The following is a 15,788-nucleotide window of genomic DNA, read 5'->3' as shown; positions in this document are numbered from 1 at the left end:
TCCACAAATTTTCTTTCTCCTTTCCCTCTTCTCCTCACATTCTTTCCCTCCATCTAAATTTATATCCATTCCCCCCCCCCTTACTCACTCCGCTGATTATATGATCGCCCTTACTAAGGTCCACTAGTGGAACGCCACTGACGATCCACGGCAGCCTTCAAGCCCCGATCTGATTAGGAGAAATAAAACTCCTGTTTCCGTTAACATCTGCCTGGTTGCTGCCCTGCTCTGCCCTACCCTTCCCCGGTCGGCTCTGCACTGCGCTGCTTTGCACTGCAACAACTCATCCATCATCGCCATGGTCGACGGGCCAGATAATACCAATGGCTCAGGCTTAGGCTCGGGCTCAGGCTCGGGCTCGGGCTCAAGTGCTACTCGCAAGCTGCCCTTCTTTCGCAGCTCCAATGGACCTCTCGCACGCCGCCGCGCATCCACAGTACACACTCATCGCATCATACGGTCCTTGTTATATCTCCTCGCCTGGATCTTTGTCCTTCTCGTCTGCATTGGCAACCTCTCCAACAAGCCAGTCTTGCGCAGTACCTACTTTATGTACCTCGACTTAACAGACATTATTCCCGTCTCCGTGCCCAATGCCGTCCTCATTAACTCCATCGCTCGTTCAATCGGCCTTCACGACTTCTACCAGGTCGGTCTGTGGGGGTTCTGCGAGGGTTACAATAACGCGGGCATCACCGGCTGCTCCAAGCCTAAGTCCCTTTATGCATTCAACCCTGTCGAAATTATCTTGGACGAGCTGCTTGCTGGTGCTAGTAGTATGTCCACCTCTTTCCAACAAACCCACCCCATCCCTTGATATAAAAAGAACAGCCATATTAATCCTCCTCAGTTGCCCTCCCCAGTGATATCCAGGATCCTCTCAATCTAGCCCGGACTGCATCCCACTGGATGTTCGGCCTCTTCATTGCCGCCGCTGTCTTCAATTTCGTCATGATATTCCTCAGCCCATTAGCCGTATCCTCGCGACCTCCTCAAACAATTAAACTCTGGGCTGCTGCCAGTACTGACGGCACGCAAATCACCCCCGCTGGTCAACCCCCGCACCGCCGCCGCACTTTCATCTGGCTGCGCTCTTTACCCATGCTCATCTTCGCCTTTTTCACCGCCCTCGTCACCATTGTCGCATCCGCCGTGGCAACCGTCATGTTCGAGATCTTCTCCCACGTCTTCACCAATGCTGACCCCAGCTTGAACATCCACGCCCATGTCGGCACCCAAATGCTGGCCTTTATGTGGATTGCCTCGGGCTTCAGTTTGATCGCTTTCATCGTCCAGTTCGGCTCCTGCTGCGCGTCCTGCTGTGGCGGTCACAAGGCGCGCAAGCAGCTGAAGTCTCAGGGCATCAACTGGCGCGAGATGGAGAAAACTGCCGCTTTGGAGCCTTCGAATGGCCGGTCGACTTCCGTTGATCGTGCAAGACAGCATGTCGAGCCTCACGCTGTCACAACAAACTAAGCTGTATCTGTTCCGGTATCCACCTACTGCTGGATGGTGATGTGTTTGGAGCCGAGACGATCTGATCAGAGCTGATCCGATTTGCCTCCCCTTTATCAAGGGTCTATTTTTGAACTATCTTTTTTCGATGTGCCATATTGGCCGGATCCTCTACTTGTTTTATTTTTTTGTGCCCTGACATCTTACGATTTCAATGATCAACAGCGCTGGGTCAAGCTTGGATCAACTACTTTTGGTTGATATCTACGCTTTAGATTTGTGGATAGTCATCAATATAGATAAAATCTTCTTGTACTGGAGTTTTCAACCCCGCTATGTAAATCTGGTCTGTTTATGGATAAATTTGGCGAAATAAGGCTGGCTAGCTCGTTCCTTTGTGAATTGTGGCGTTTTTAGCTGCAGGTAAAGGGTAGCTTATTTATGGTTGGGGTCCGTGTCGGATACTTTTCTGCCCCTCAAGAAGTTCCAAGGTTTACCTAGGTGCATACATAGCGTATTAGTAGTTAGTGGCTGACACAACTGGATGAGCAGGCTATACACTTTCTCTCACACTCTTACCACCACAATTCCATGATCTGGATAGCTGGGAGCAATATGAATAACGAGCTGAAGCAATCTGTCCTATGCCTCTAGTGGGAAGCACGTAAACAAGAAAACCATGATATGGTTCTTCGGAAATCCCCCATACCAACCTTGGAACTATTGGCGGTATCAGGGACGATGGCTGATTGATACCATGGTTGCACCTTCCGCTATACTCATGTCCCGTACCTTCTACATCTGCATAATGGTATCGCTATTGTGGACACATTCTACCCCCTCCATTGTCAAGGCTCTTTCTTTTATCCTCCTTTTATCATACTCATCTACCTATATACTTCTTTGTTTGCCCCAGTGGGGGTGTCTACTCCGCTTGGATTATCATTTTTTAATCCTGCAGTTTCCATGGTTGTGAGAGCGACTTATCCAAATTCTACCTTGTAGTAAGTTTACACTACTCACGATGATATTGAGCTGGCCTAAATTATCTTCTCTTCAGGATCTTAATTTACAATTCTATCTCTACTTCCAGCACGTTTCATTGACCGCGGCCAATTCACAGCTCGTTTACTATGCCCTGAAAGCCACTGGGTTACCCTAATCGTTCACCTTAACCTTCGGCCAACTTTCTCGGAGTCTTTGCATACTTCGGAATTCAGACCTTGTCTTGCTCTTCCCTATATCCTGCTAGATCGCTGGGGACTCGGGTACAATTTTTCGTTTCCCCAGGGTATGCTCTTGTTCTTCAGGACAGACCAGGAATCCGGCTCGATCTACTATGGCGCCGTCTGGACGACGGAGAGCGCACCTACATACAGGATGAAATCTTTCATGCCATTCATGCTCTCTGACAAACAAGCTGAGACCCTTGATTCTCGAAGTACCGGTTTAATTATCGTATTGAAGAATTCTTATGCCCTTGAGATTCTCTGAACCAGATCAACATCTATGGGGTCTCTTCTGTGTTTTCTGTGATGCATTCTGTCCCCTCCGTGACTCTTCTCGGGTTTTTCGCCGCTTTTCGTGTCTTACGCGACTCCTCCAATCTTCTGTGGTTCCTCTTGAGTCTGCTGCCGGCTGATACTTGTCCGCCGTTAAATAAATATACTAGTACTTCAAATAGTGTCTCGATACCCTTATAAGAGAACTCCCTTGAGACGACCATTGGAAGACATCACAAATACTCTTGGATCGACGAGCTTTGAATTCCGGCTGCAACTCGAAGTTAATCGGAGTATTCTCGATTACAAAACCGAAATGTGTTTACACTTGATCAAAAAGGAAAAAAATTACAGGTCATTACCGCCATAGCAGCACGAGTATTTGACGAGAAAAAGTCTGGACGATAATGCGATTCTCAAAGGGAAAACATGGTCCGTGATTGGGAAAGCTTTCTTGTTGCTGGTGATATTAGGTCCGTGAAATTCTTCTCTTCTCTTTTTCAGAATGATGCTAATTATTTACCAGCCTCGATCCGATTCCAGAACCAGAATCTTAGGGTGGATCTGACGTTTTATATACATAAAATCGAATGTAATTGTCGGGAACCATGGTATCAAGCGACCCTCTACCCCTCTATATGGGCATTTACACTCTTGGTACTCCGAAAACAATCATCATCGTCTACAGATACCTGTCTCCATACGCTACTTACCGTTGAGTAGTCGACAGTGATGATGAGATTCGGAACATTCAAGATGGCACTCGATCTGTGGATACAATGCGGGAGTATTTCGATATACTTTGAAGGAAAAGTTTACTCCCGATCAGCTGAACGATGCATGGATTATTAAAGAAAATGTATGGAAGGCTCGCGATTTAATCACTGAATAAATACAATCGGGGAAACTCAAGGCATTGAGCAAAATACCTAGGTATCCGAAAGTAAGTCCAAACTTTATCCAAGTATAACTTATGTCAACTGGGCTAATTACTTCTCAAAAGATGGCCCAGCTAGAATGACAGTCGCCCAGGCTTTCTATTGTGGCCGACACCAATTAAATCTTCCAGCTCGACCCGGTGATCCGCTCACTGTCCAGAAGAGTATAATCAAGACATACTACTAGTACCAGGCTATTACAGAACATTCAGAATCGACCAAAGCAGAGTCCGTCATACCGGTCTTTTACACAAAGGCTATTGAAAACTTTGCTGCAATCTGGCGGCGATATGGCTTTCTCGCACGAGAGATTGGATTAGGGCTTCTGTCTTACGGGATATAATCGCCCGAGACATCTCATCGAAGTGGGCCTATAAAGCCGGTTTCACCATTCCGAGTCCTTCGTTCCAAATTACCCAAACGTTGTCACTTCAGGTTGCAACTCATTATCGAATCGGGGAGATTCATTTCTCAAACTTCTCCGATAAATGGCAAGGTCAAATCAAGACTTGAAAATGGGAGCACATCGTATCACAGGCTAAACCTAAATCTATATCGACCGACGGACCACCTGGGCACTGGAAAATCGAGATGTACCTCATGATCTTGCGAGGACAGAGTAGGCTTATCCTGGCAGACACTGTGCAGAAAAGCAGCACAGCGATGAGTGAGCAGCCTGAGGAGGGTGTGGCCAGAATATCGGAGGAATAAGGAGGACGCTGGCAAAGACAGAAGGCCAATGATATATACTTATTTCACGCTGAAACTATCACATTTGAAGAAAGAAAAGAAAAGAAAAGAAACCGGCCTCCAGATATTTCCTACTCAGGCCTAATGATCCTCTATATTTGCTATGACTGCTACAACCCCCCAGGGGCTTCTACTCTCAATCATAATCACCTGATTGCCAGCCACAAGATTAGCCGTATCTATGACGCCACGCCTTCTGGTTAAAAAGTGTAGATAAACCGCAACATTTCAGGTAGAACTGAACACCCATAGTATATAATACACATAGAGAGCCTTTCCTAAATAGGCAAAGGGGAGTCCACTGGTTTATGGTAGGCGGTCGGAAATATTGGAGCGGTGAGCAGAATTTAGGCAGAAAAAGGAAAAAGGTAAACATTTGCTGACATCCTCACCTCATCCATCCATCTCAGTGAACATCGAGCGAAGGTCATACCCCATCTTTCTCTTGAATCATATCTTGTGGGCCTGTCTAACAATCAATAGCCGGTCTTCAGCCTTTGTCTTCACCAGGACAACCTGCAGGCAGAAAGGCACAGCGGTTATCGTTAGGCAACATGCCTTGAAGAAGTTTTGAGCATGGTATCACCGTTTTCACCGTGCGAAATGAACGAAGTCATGGAGCAATGTGAGTTGTCCCTGGGTGACTCAGGCGAGTCAAGCAAGTTTGCACTTGAGGATCTGGGGCTCACACTCTCCCCTGGATCACAGTCACAATCCTTCGCCCATACAATGGACTTCTCCCAGTTCGATCTCAGTATGGACCTCGACCTCGGCCTCATGGATAATTTCGATCCTCTGACCGACTTTGATCCCATCGTTCATCAAATCGATATCCCCACCCTTGATCCGACACCGGCTAAGCGTCCCCTCGAGGAGGTTTCCCCCAACGAAGCCGAGATGCCAACCAAGCGTTCATGCCAGTCGGTTCCCTCGCCTTCGCTTGAATCTCTGGCCATGCAGACACAGTCCCGTATGGATCTTGCCAACCGTGCCTCACCCATGGTCTCCGCGAATGATTTCTCGGTTGCAGGATCCAGCAACCCAGCCAGCGTCGCTGCAATGACTCGGTTCGGACTGGACCCCCACGATACCGCGGATCCCATCCCAACTATTCAACGAACGGTTCCATTCTTGTCACCCTACAAAGTGTCTAAGTATTACCCTTCCGCCCCATTTCTGCACAACCATACCGTCAACGTGGAGGTTTCGAGCTCGGCCCTTCAGCATCGGCTGAAAAACTCACAACGCCGGATCAACGTTCTCGTCATCGAGCGCAACAGATATCGCGACAAACTTCTCAGCTACAGCCAGCCTGATCCGCGGACGGGAAAATTGAAGATCGACGAAATGGAGGCAGAAATCACGACTTTACGACGTGTGACATCGACACAACAAACTCGGGCCAGGAATCTCAAAACCGAGCTTCAGAACTGGCAAAATGAGTATACCAATCTGGCCAGAACACACAACAACCTCCTCGCCGACTACCGAGCTTCCCAGAAATCGCCCACGCTACCATCGCGGCAATCTCCCGAATCGACCTGGGGCGCATCCGAACCATGGAAAGGCGCGTATGATCAGCTCTTGGCTGAGCATCGCTCTTTGATATCTGCCTTGAAAACTCCAGGCGTGGATCCGATGCAAGTTCTGGACGGGCTTGGTACGCAGTTCAACAAGGCTGCTTCAACCAACTACCCGTCACCAGCTTCGATTTCATCGATGTCAAATCGACCCCCTGCTGTGCCCCATCATGATGCTGTGGTGATTGATCTTACCGACGACGGCGCAGAGGATGTGAGTACCCCTAGGATTCCCAACTGTTCAAATTAGTCCACCAGCAAATGAAGCCCAGCTAACCGACTTTCGTCACGCCCTCAGACACAAGACGCTTGATTGGATTCGAGAACCGTTGGATGTCCGACTGACTGTTCAATCTCTTTTCGACAATATCTCCCCTCCTCAAGGCTCAGCTCCAGGCTCCGGTGCACCATCCAAGAAGCGGAGGGGCTTGCTAGCTCCGCCACCGGAGCCCAGGAAGAAGAATACGGGGAACAACGAGAATTCTGATGTCGTTTCGCCCGAGGTCTCCTCAATGCAAGGCTGTGAGCGAATTAATCTTCAAGTCCGATGTAGCCTGGTGATGCCCTCATCCTCCACAGCTACAGAGATTAACTCCTCACCGACCCCTGCGTCCAATGTCCAACTCAACACCTGCGCGCCAACCTCAATTTCCAGCTTCGATAGCCTTTTTGATGAGGAGCCGAAGCCCGCTACAGTCTCCTCTATTGAAGATTACGAAGCTCTAGCAGATAGTTGCTTCGATAATGATCAGTCGCTCTTCATGGGACAGCTAGCTGGAATCCCAGACGAGCGCCATGATGCGAGTGGAGAGGAAGACTACCATCCCGATGATGATGAGTTAGCCCGGATGATAGAAGAAGAGCTCGCCCGATGAAGTACTGACTCAAGAGTCAGACTGTTTCGGCTCTTTACATCAGCTAGTACACCATTGAGAGGTAACATGTCTTCCCTACATGATGTATTGAGTTAGGAATTCGATAGCTTAATCATTTTCGCGAATATGGAATTATTTCACCATAATCTCCAAGTCTATCGTAGCTCTTTGTTCAGATTTCCTCCATATACCCTAGCCAATGTATACTTGGTGGATCTCTGGCAGGACCCACCCGGCAGTATCCTAAGGCAGTCACCGCCTCTATACACGTGACCTATACAGTCCTAAGTGCAACGGGGCCTCCGATCGCCGACTCCAACTCCTCCGAATGTTGAGCCTCTCCTCCAGCTTTCTCAGTCGCTCAGAGTCTCCTCACTTTGCAATCACCATATATCTCCCCCTCAAATCTGACATTGCTTCATACCATTCTGCCAGTATGAGCGTTATTCTCTGCACAGGTAAGTGCTCTGTTTATCAAAAAGCTCCCCGCATTCTTCCCCCGAGCTTGAACTGATCGCATTTGTCTGTCGCAGCGGGGTATGACCATACCATTCGGTAAGCAAAAGCTTCCTCAAGCTCCAAGTCTTTCAATTCGATAACTTCGAGCATATCGAATGCTAACCTGTTCGGCTACAGCTTCTGGGAAGCGCTGTCCGGCATCTGCTCGCGAACCATTCAACACCCCGACTCCCAGGTTAACCGCCTCTGCATTACTCCCGACAAACGCTTCCTCGCAGCTGCAGGCCACAACAATGTCAAGCTATATGATATTAAGTCTACAAATCCCAACCCTGTGATGACATTCGAGGGCCACACCAACAACATCACCGGTGTCGCATTCCATTGCGAAGGCAAGTGGATGGTCACCAGCTCCGAGGACGGCACTGTCAAGGTCTGGGATACACGCACGGGCAGTCTGCAACGCAATTACGTCCACCGAGCTCCCGTCAACGATGTCGTCATTCATCCAAACCAGGGCGAGCTCATCAGTGGAGATCAGGCTGGTATGGTGCGCGTGTGGGATCTTGGTGAGAGTGTCTGCACCCACCAGCTCATTCCCGCCGAAGATACATCCGTGCTCAGCGTTAGTGTCGCCAGCGATGGATCTCTACTTTGCGCAGGAAACAAAGTCGTACGTCATCTCTCAATATCCTCGACTGCGCGACCCCCACTAATCCTTGTTAGGGAAACGTCTACATTTGGCGAATGGTCATCACTGACGAGACCACGCGCATCATCCCGGTCTGCAGCTTCCAGGCCCACAGGGACTACCTGACTCGCGTCCTCCTCTCCCCCGACGTCAAACACCTAGCCACCTGCGCCGCAGACCACACAGCAAAAGTGTGGAATCTGGACGCCGACTACGCGCCAGCAAAGGTCGCCATCAAAGAATGGAATGAGCGACAGGCCCAGAAAGACCCCGACGAGATCAGCGAAAGCAATGGTGATTCTACCGGTAAAAACCAGAACAACGAACTTATGCGCATCTTCGGAGATTCGACCACAGACAGAGACCTGCTCCGCATCACCGACAGCACTCCGCGCGAGGACACATCGCAACAGAGTTTCACCACCACCCCAGATGGACCGCCCATGGACCCTGCCAGCAACACGCTCTTCCTCGAAACCACCCTCGTCAACCACCAGCGCTGGGTGTGGGACTGCGCATTCTCCGCCGACTCGGCCTATCTGGTCACAGTGTCTAGCGATCACTACGCACGTCTATGGGAGCTCAGCACTGGTAACATCATCCGCCAATACAGTGGACACCACCGAGGCGCTGTCTGCGTTGCCCTGAACGATTACTCCGAACCCCGCTAGGGCTGGTTGGTTTGCTTTTTGGAGACTTGACAAGTCACTTTCCATCTTCGCCATAATCCACTTTCCGCGTCAATGGGGCTTTCTCTCTCTCTTTCTCTTGGGTTGGTGGCGTTTCTGTGTGTTTTGATAACTTCCTTGTCGCGTTGCATAGCATGGCGCAGGGGGTCCATTTCTTAGCGTCCAGCTTTTCGGCTTGGGGTCCGCTTCTCTACGATTTATGCTTGTTTGGAGAATACCTTGTACCTCCAGGGATCTCATCCGATCTGATATCTGAATTTTGATATGTTTTTAATCACTGCTACCCCATTACATAGGAATGGCATTTTCATCCCATAGTACTTACTCAAGTAGATCGATACTAGTAAGAGTAGGATTTTGAGCAATACTAGTGGAATTTAGTTGCGCATACTACTAGTACTAGTCCAGTGTATCTACGGGAACGAACAAACGCTCCGTATAGCATAATTCCTAGATTCAAGCTAGTTGCAGATCGTTCAACCCATACAAAATAAGAACCCGGGTCACAGATACAAGGCAAAAGAAGAAGAAGAAGAAGAAGAAGAAGACAAAGACAGAATAATTCCCTAAATCAATAAAAATATCTGCCAATTAAGAAATAAAAACACAGAAAGCAAAGGAGCCTAGGTAGAGACATAGCATTTGCCCCGCTACTCCCAAGCAGGGCCTCTTCTTTTCTCTCCCCACAACACTCTTATTTTATCTCTCCAGCTTCATTTCACTCATTTCACTCTCAAGGGTATACCTCCACACACCCGTCTCAAGGTCCGACTTAGCTTGGCTTGGCCTGGCTTGGCTATGGCTAGCACGGCGTCCTTAGTTCACAGCAAACCAAGTAACACTGACAACGACATCGAGACCCCGCTCCTCCGCACCGGGGTACTTGTAAGTCCACATGCCGTCACGGTTGACGTCCCAGTAAGCGCCGGAGGCAGAGTGCATGCCGCGCTTGCCGGCGTTGGTCTGTGTGCCGTCCGCGGCGGCGGTCCTGTCGATGAGGCCCTGCTGCACGATTGTGCTGTTCACGGTGAAGCGGTAGGGGGCTGGGGTCTTGGTCTCGGAGTCGGAGGGGGCGGTGGCGGCGATGAGGGCTTTCAGGATGGTGTTCTGCGTTGGTGGTTAGTTTTGTTGGGTTGTGGTATGGATTGGATGGTCGAATGGTGTGGAGTGGGGACTCACGATGATGGAGGAGTTCCAGTCGCTGACTTTCTCGTGCTGGTATTCGGTTGTTTCATTGAGAGCGGAGTCGCAGGCCTAGAGCGTTGAAGATGTGAGCTTGCGATGTTTCGGGTATATTTCGTCAAATGGGAAAGTGGAAGTGGAAGTGGAAGTGAAAGTGCTGCGGCATGACATACCTCGGTGGTGATCTTTGTCAACTCCGGGATTGGGATGGGCTAGGAGGAATCAATGTTAGCGGGATTGTTGTCATTGCTTTTCGCGAACTTCTGCTGCTGCTTTGCTGTGTCTCCAACCAACTCGGGGTATACTCTTCTGGGAATGCGGTGTAACGGCGAGAACATACCGACGAAGAAGTAGTGCTGTCGACAGCCATTGTGTATGTAGAGCTGGTGGATAGGGTTCTTAAATACTATTCAAGTGCCTTGAATTAGCGCAGGTCTTCTTTGAGCACGGTTCTAGACACGATATAGCCTCTGCAGTCCCCGCCGCACCTCCGCGAGATCGCGTTTGTTCATGACGGATGTGGAGGCGGTCGGTGGGGCTGAAGGCTGATCGAAGCTCGATTTGTATTGTCTGAGCATGACTGGTTGGGGTTTGATCTCACCGGAGAGTACCTTTGAGGAGAATCGGTTGTCTTCAAGATCGAAAGTGAATTGGCAGAGTCGCAGTGGTCGGGATTGTTTTGGTGGCATCATCGCGTGGGAATTGCGGGTGCTGATTGGCTCCAGGGCTGTTAGCGTGGGCTGATGTAAGCAGTCAACTAAATAACGTTTATTGCGAAAGATAAGAAATATACACTCGTAAACTACATGGGTACCTAGGTACTTGAAGATTGTAGGGGACCTTGAAGTCTGAAGATAGTACCTAGGTATCCAAGGTCCAAGGTCGAAATCATGGTGGTGCCAATATCCATGGACTCAGCGGCTAGTACTATTCTACTAATAGTTAGTAGTCTAGTCGATGCGGCTGAAGAATTCATGGATATATTCCAAGGCTCCTCGCTCCAGGGGTGTATAACACCCGCTCAACACCAACACCACTAGTAGATACGCATAGGTACTTCTAGGTACTACTAGTACCGACCTAGGTAGTACGGAATGATAACCTTCCAACTTGAAGGAAGTTGGAATGACCTCGGCCTGGAGGAGGTCCCCGTACTACTACTACAGCTCTAGTCAAAAAAAAAGTATGTCTTATCATCATTGATTGGATCCCGTAGGACTGCTAACAATCACCATCGAACTTCAAGTTGCCATGAAGTTATGTCCTGAAGTGCCCATACCCATACCCTCCTCGACACAGCACACTCTCATCCTATTCCACTCCATCCTCTCTCACTCCCCTCACAAAAGCACACTCACCACATTCCAATAGTTTGAAGACATGGGAAAACAAAACATCACGCTGAATATGAACAGTTGGGAAAGGGAAAGGGGAAAGGGAAAAAAAAGGGAAAATCGAAAAGAAATAAAAAAGCCGGAAAGAAAACAACACTGATAGAAAATCACCGTCAATTGTCACGATGTGACAAAATGAGGCGGCCCGAAATTTCTAGGTGCGATAAACTTGGGAGTTCGAAGCGCTGGAGGCGGCGGTGGCTGAATTGAAAGATAATTCAGAAGAACTTGACTTGCATAAAGCCTCTGAGTCAAATGCGAGTGGTAATAGACATTGCTACATGTACTTCACTCGGCGAACCTGCGAGTTTTGTCAGCCCCTAGTCACAGATTGTGGAAGCATATTTACTCACATCCCAAGCTCCTCGATGGCGTTTTTATCATTGCGCGATCCCTAAGTGTAGTGTGCCAAACCTAGGAGGGCGGATGGAGATCAAGATATTTCAACCCTGATCCGCATAGTCGGTCCTCAGATCACATGACGGGATGGATATCTCACAGTGAGACAGGAAACCCAAATCTTATCATCAAGTCATGTCATTTCATTTACCCTCGTCCGTTGGTTCCGCCGAGTGGGAGCCAGCGGTAGCGTTGGCACTGGAATTGTTGGCCATTTGAGGGGGCATCTGAGGCACCTGGTTAAATCCATTGCTGGGCGTTCGGTGCTGGGCGTTCGGAGGGAAATGATGCGGCTGGTGTGGGCTGGACGAAAAGTGAGGTTGCTGCTGGGAGTAACCGCCACGACCTGGGGGCACTGAGGGGAGTGGATAAGCCGCGGGAACCCAAATAGGGCGGAGGAAAAACTCACTGTGGCCGGGTTGCTGAGCTCCATATCCTGCCTGGCCGGGCTGACCGGACGGCATGAACATCATCTGGGGAGGTTGGCCGGACTGCGAGTTTTGATGCATCATCATGGGCGCGCCACGGCTTGGGCTGGGATAACCGCTGTGTGACTGCGGGGGAGGGGCATGCTGAGGGTAAGCGTGACCTGGGGAAGGTGAGTACATCGGCATCTGTGGGTTATAGGGCGACATTCCCTGAGGAACGCCCATGTAGGGACCATTGGAAGGTTGTTGCATCATTGGAGCTCCTCCCATAGCGACGCCCGAGTTCATAAATTGGGGACCACCTTGGTATCGGGGTAGATGGCCAGGCTGAGGGGCACCGTAGAATCCCGGCACCGGCTGTCCAAATGCGATTTGGGCATGAGGGGCCATGGGAGATGGGTATCCCATGCCGCTTTGCTGCATCCGAGGGGATGGGAAGACTTGAGACGACGAGGCGGAGATCTGCATGCGATGCTGATCGTCCATGTGGCCGGACGCGGGGCCATGTGGGCCATGATGGAGGTGGGGCCCGTTGGGGGGGACCCGAAGAAGGGGCCATACCGGGGTGGAAGGGCATTGGGTGTTGTTGAGGAAGATGAGGGTTATTTGAGGCGGACCGCCCTTGGGGCGAGACCGACTGGATGGCGCCAGGGTGCTTGAACATCTGGTCAAAAGTCTTGTCCTGGTTCGCCTCCGGGTGATCCCATGTCGGGAGCGTCTTGTAAGGAGGAGGAATACACCCGTTGAATACGTAGGGCTTCTCTGCAGAACCACTGCTCTCCTTCTTCATACGTTTGATCGGGTTGAACTGGTTATCGATGGTGTGTCTTTCAGAGATGGGCAAAGGCTTCCGGTTGCCGAAGAATGCAGATGGAGTTGTCGCACGAGAGCCCGATCGGTTGCGCGAGAATGGCCGAGGACTGGCAGCAGCCGCATTGGTGCTGCTTGCAGGACCGGCAGGAGCGGCGCTGGGAGGGCCACCCGGGGTGAAGGTGCTTGCCGCAGGATTAGGCTTGAACTCCATCGCGCGGACATTGAACTTGGAAGCTAGAGAAGACGTGGGAGCCTGGCTTTTCACGGGGCTAGTGATTCGAGGCTGCTCATTTGCAGGGCCGGTTGGTGGGCCTCGAGCATCTTGAATTGGTAGGGGCGTGGGAACCGGGCCTATGCCTGCACCCTTTCGCTGCTGAAGGTTATCTGCTAAGCGATGGCTGAGCATACTGGCACTAGGACGACCGGACTGCATGGGCTGCTGAGGGAATCGGCCTCCAGCTCCAGCTCCAGCCGCATGTGGTCCGGTGGGGGCATAGACTTGGCGGTTCCGGGGGAAAGCATTTTGGCGATCTGCGGGAGCGGCTGGGGGCACAGCTCCAGTGGGGCCGCCCCGTCCAGCTTGTGGCTTCTGCTCGACGGCCGGAGAAGGGGACTTCGGGCTGGTCTTATCTTCAGATACGCGATTGATGATAGATTCCTGTTTGATGCGGTCCTTGGCTAGAATGGGAACTAAGTCCTTGGGAACCGGAGTGTGCAACTTGAAGTTCTGAGAAAACTTCATCAGCTCATTAAGCTTGACAGTTCGGTCATAGCTGGCTTGGTTGCGACGGCGCTCCTGCATTTTCATCTTCTCACTGTTGGCAAACTGGCGGAAGTGATCCAGCACCTCGGTCTCGACGTTAGCCGTGGCATTTTCGGGCACAGTACGCTGCTTCACAGAAGTGGCAGGAATTTCGGAGTGATACTCGGTAGAAGCGGATTTCTGCTCAGTTCCAGTGCTGGCAGATGACTGGGTAGAAAGCTGATCCTTTGGAGTGCTCTCCGCCACGGGGGTCTGAACAGCAGCAGTCGGAGCATTAGCCGTGGTAGCAGTCGGAGCAGCTGGTTTCTGGGGAGCAGCTGGGGGTGCTCCAACTTGTCGGCGCCCCGGTGGAGTATATTTGTTCGGCTGTCCAGAGAGGAGAGGAGGGAAGATCTTGTTCTCACGACGAACACCACTGTACTTGTCCTCCTCATCCTGATCACCGGTGTCAGGCGCGACCTGGCCTCTCTCCTCGCGCATGTGAGGGTTGTCGGCACTGGTGCCCTCAATTTCGGCAGCAATCTTGGCCGCGGAGGCCGCCTGTTGACGATAAGCAGGAGAGCTGCGATCGAGAGAAGTTGTGTAAATGTTTTCGTCGTAGTCAGTCTTTGCGCCGAAGAGCTTCTCGTTCGCTGCAAACTGGTCCCATCCGGTGCTGTTTCCCATCGAGCTCTCCAGGGACATATGGGCTTCGTCCTCAGCGGGCTCCCAGCGCTGCAAGGTGCGCTCCCGCATGGCCAAGTTACCCGAGATATCAGCATCGGTTCTGAACTTGGCTGCCCCTGAGAAAAGTATGTTAACAGCCGATCGGAACTGTATTATGGGTTTGCGCTTACCGTTTGTTTCTTTCGCCGATACCTCTGCCGGTGATACATTGGGGACTGAGATGTCTGCGATGTCCTTCACATCAAAGGCCATGCTGTGTTCTGGAGCAGCTCCAAGATAAGGGGTTGTTGAATCGCTAACGCCGTTGGACTTGGGCTGGTTTTCCTGAGAAGCACGCTGCACCATCTTCAACAGGAAAGACGAATCGCTGGCCTCGAGAGTTGAGGAGGAGAAAATGCCGGTGTATTTGTCTCCATTCTTCGTAGTTATGGTGGTAGGCAGACCCTAAAACAAGTAGCATTTTAGCAAGAAGTCGTGCGCGCGAGATGGACTGAACTACACTGAGCCCAACTTACAATGAATGTGGCAAACAAGAAGACCAATCGATCATGCGCATGGTTATCAAAAGTGTTGGACTCCTTCTGGCCCGGGCGAGGGGAACCAGACTGCTTCTGTGCCATATTTCCGTTTGATGAGGCGTGTGTGGAGCGTTGGGTGATGGGATTCGTCCCTTGGGACCAGGCTTTGTGGGAGTTGGAGCGTCTATAGGACGGGACATGGCCCGGTTAGCGAAGTACAAGAAGTAAAGATGGAGCCAGAGAAGCAGATGAACGATTGCCATGAGATCCGACGCTTGCAATTGGTTCTCTGGGGCACACAATGCCATGCCAGCCCACAATGCAAGAGAGCTCGCGAGGTCGAGGGGCACGTGCACGGAGGCCATTTCATTGAAGGAGGACGAGCGGGGGACCAGGAAACCCCATGAGATTTCGTCCCAAGGGACAGGATCTCAGACCAAACGATTGTCGAGGTTGTGGAAGGCGACGAAAGGAGGGCAGATCAGGGGGCGAAGGGCGTTTTGGAAGAGGTCGAACGTACCGTTGACCAGCGTCACCAGGGCTACCGGACTGTCGGCGGCCGTCTACTTTGGAGTTGGCGCTTGATCGGAGAGTTGGTCTTCCAGGATTCTGAGAGGGGTTGTTGGGATTGCCTGAGCTGTTCGCAGCCGGCGTCGAGTTGAGAGTGGAAGCCATTGATTGACTCG

At 51.0% G+C, this 15,788-nt stretch overlaps 6 protein-coding genes across 6 annotated transcripts; 4 read left to right on the top strand and 2 right to left on the bottom strand.

Annotated features, from left to right (window-relative positions):
• Positions 1-298: 298 nt before the first annotated feature.
• On the top strand, positions 299-1,476 carry N7533_011084 (SUR7/PalI family protein; the record flags this gene model as incomplete). Its single annotated transcript, XM_057107734.1, has 2 exons — positions 299-776; positions 851-1,476. 2 exons carry the CDS (start codon positions 299-301, stop codon positions 1,474-1,476), a joined length of 1,104 nt encoding a protein of 367 aa, XP_056955112.1.
• Positions 1,477-5,248: 3,772 nt separating this feature from the next.
• On the top strand, positions 5,249-6,475 carry N7533_011083 (uncharacterized protein; the record flags this gene model as incomplete). Its single annotated transcript, XM_057107733.1, has 1 exon — positions 5,249-6,475. The coding sequence occupies one exon, from the start codon at positions 5,249-5,251 to the stop codon at positions 6,473-6,475; it is 1,227 nt and encodes a 408-aa protein (XP_056955111.1).
• Positions 6,476-6,737: 262 nt separating this feature from the next.
• On the top strand, positions 6,738-7,100 carry N7533_011082 (uncharacterized protein; the record flags this gene model as incomplete). Its single annotated transcript, XM_057107732.1, has 1 exon — positions 6,738-7,100. One exon carries the CDS (start codon positions 6,738-6,740, stop codon positions 7,098-7,100), a length of 363 nt encoding a protein of 120 aa, XP_056955110.1.
• A 436-nt stretch (positions 7,101-7,536) lies between these two features.
• Positions 7,537-8,921, top strand: N7533_011081 (WD40 repeat domain-containing protein; the record flags this gene model as incomplete). Its single annotated transcript, XM_057107731.1, has 4 exons — positions 7,537-7,558; positions 7,634-7,655; positions 7,737-8,232; positions 8,286-8,921. The coding sequence occupies 4 exons, from the start codon at positions 7,537-7,539 to the stop codon at positions 8,919-8,921; spliced, it is 1,176 nt and encodes a 391-aa protein (XP_056955109.1).
• An 834-nt stretch (positions 8,922-9,755) lies between these two features.
• On the bottom strand, positions 9,756-10,491 carry N7533_011080 (dynein light chain Tctex-type family protein; the record flags this gene model as incomplete). The annotated part of the gene is made up of 4 exons (XM_057107730.1): positions 9,756-10,046; positions 10,119-10,193; positions 10,295-10,333; positions 10,462-10,491. 4 exons carry the CDS (start codon positions 10,489-10,491, stop codon positions 9,756-9,758), a joined length of 435 nt encoding a protein of 144 aa, XP_056955108.1.
• Positions 10,492-12,057: 1,566 nt separating this feature from the next.
• N7533_011079 (putative PAB1 binding protein (Pbp1)) lies at positions 12,058-15,777 on the bottom strand (the record flags this gene model as incomplete). The annotated part of the gene is made up of 5 exons (XM_057107729.1): positions 12,058-12,782; positions 12,904-14,700; positions 14,755-15,028; positions 15,100-15,286; positions 15,623-15,777. 5 exons carry the CDS (start codon positions 15,775-15,777, stop codon positions 12,058-12,060), a joined length of 3,138 nt encoding a protein of 1,045 aa, XP_056955107.1.
• Positions 15,778-15,788: the final 11 nt, after the last annotated feature.

This window comes from Penicillium manginii (genome assembly GCF_028828005.1).
Source record: "Penicillium manginii strain IBT 31320 chromosome Unknown utg000008l:1.0-3226943.0:1.0-3228205.0, whole genome shotgun sequence".
NCBI classification, from domain to species: domain Eukaryota; kingdom Fungi; phylum Ascomycota; class Eurotiomycetes; order Eurotiales; family Aspergillaceae; genus Penicillium; species Penicillium manginii.
The sequence above is the reverse complement of the archived record's forward strand: the minus strand, read 5'-3'. Positions and strand labels throughout refer to the sequence as shown.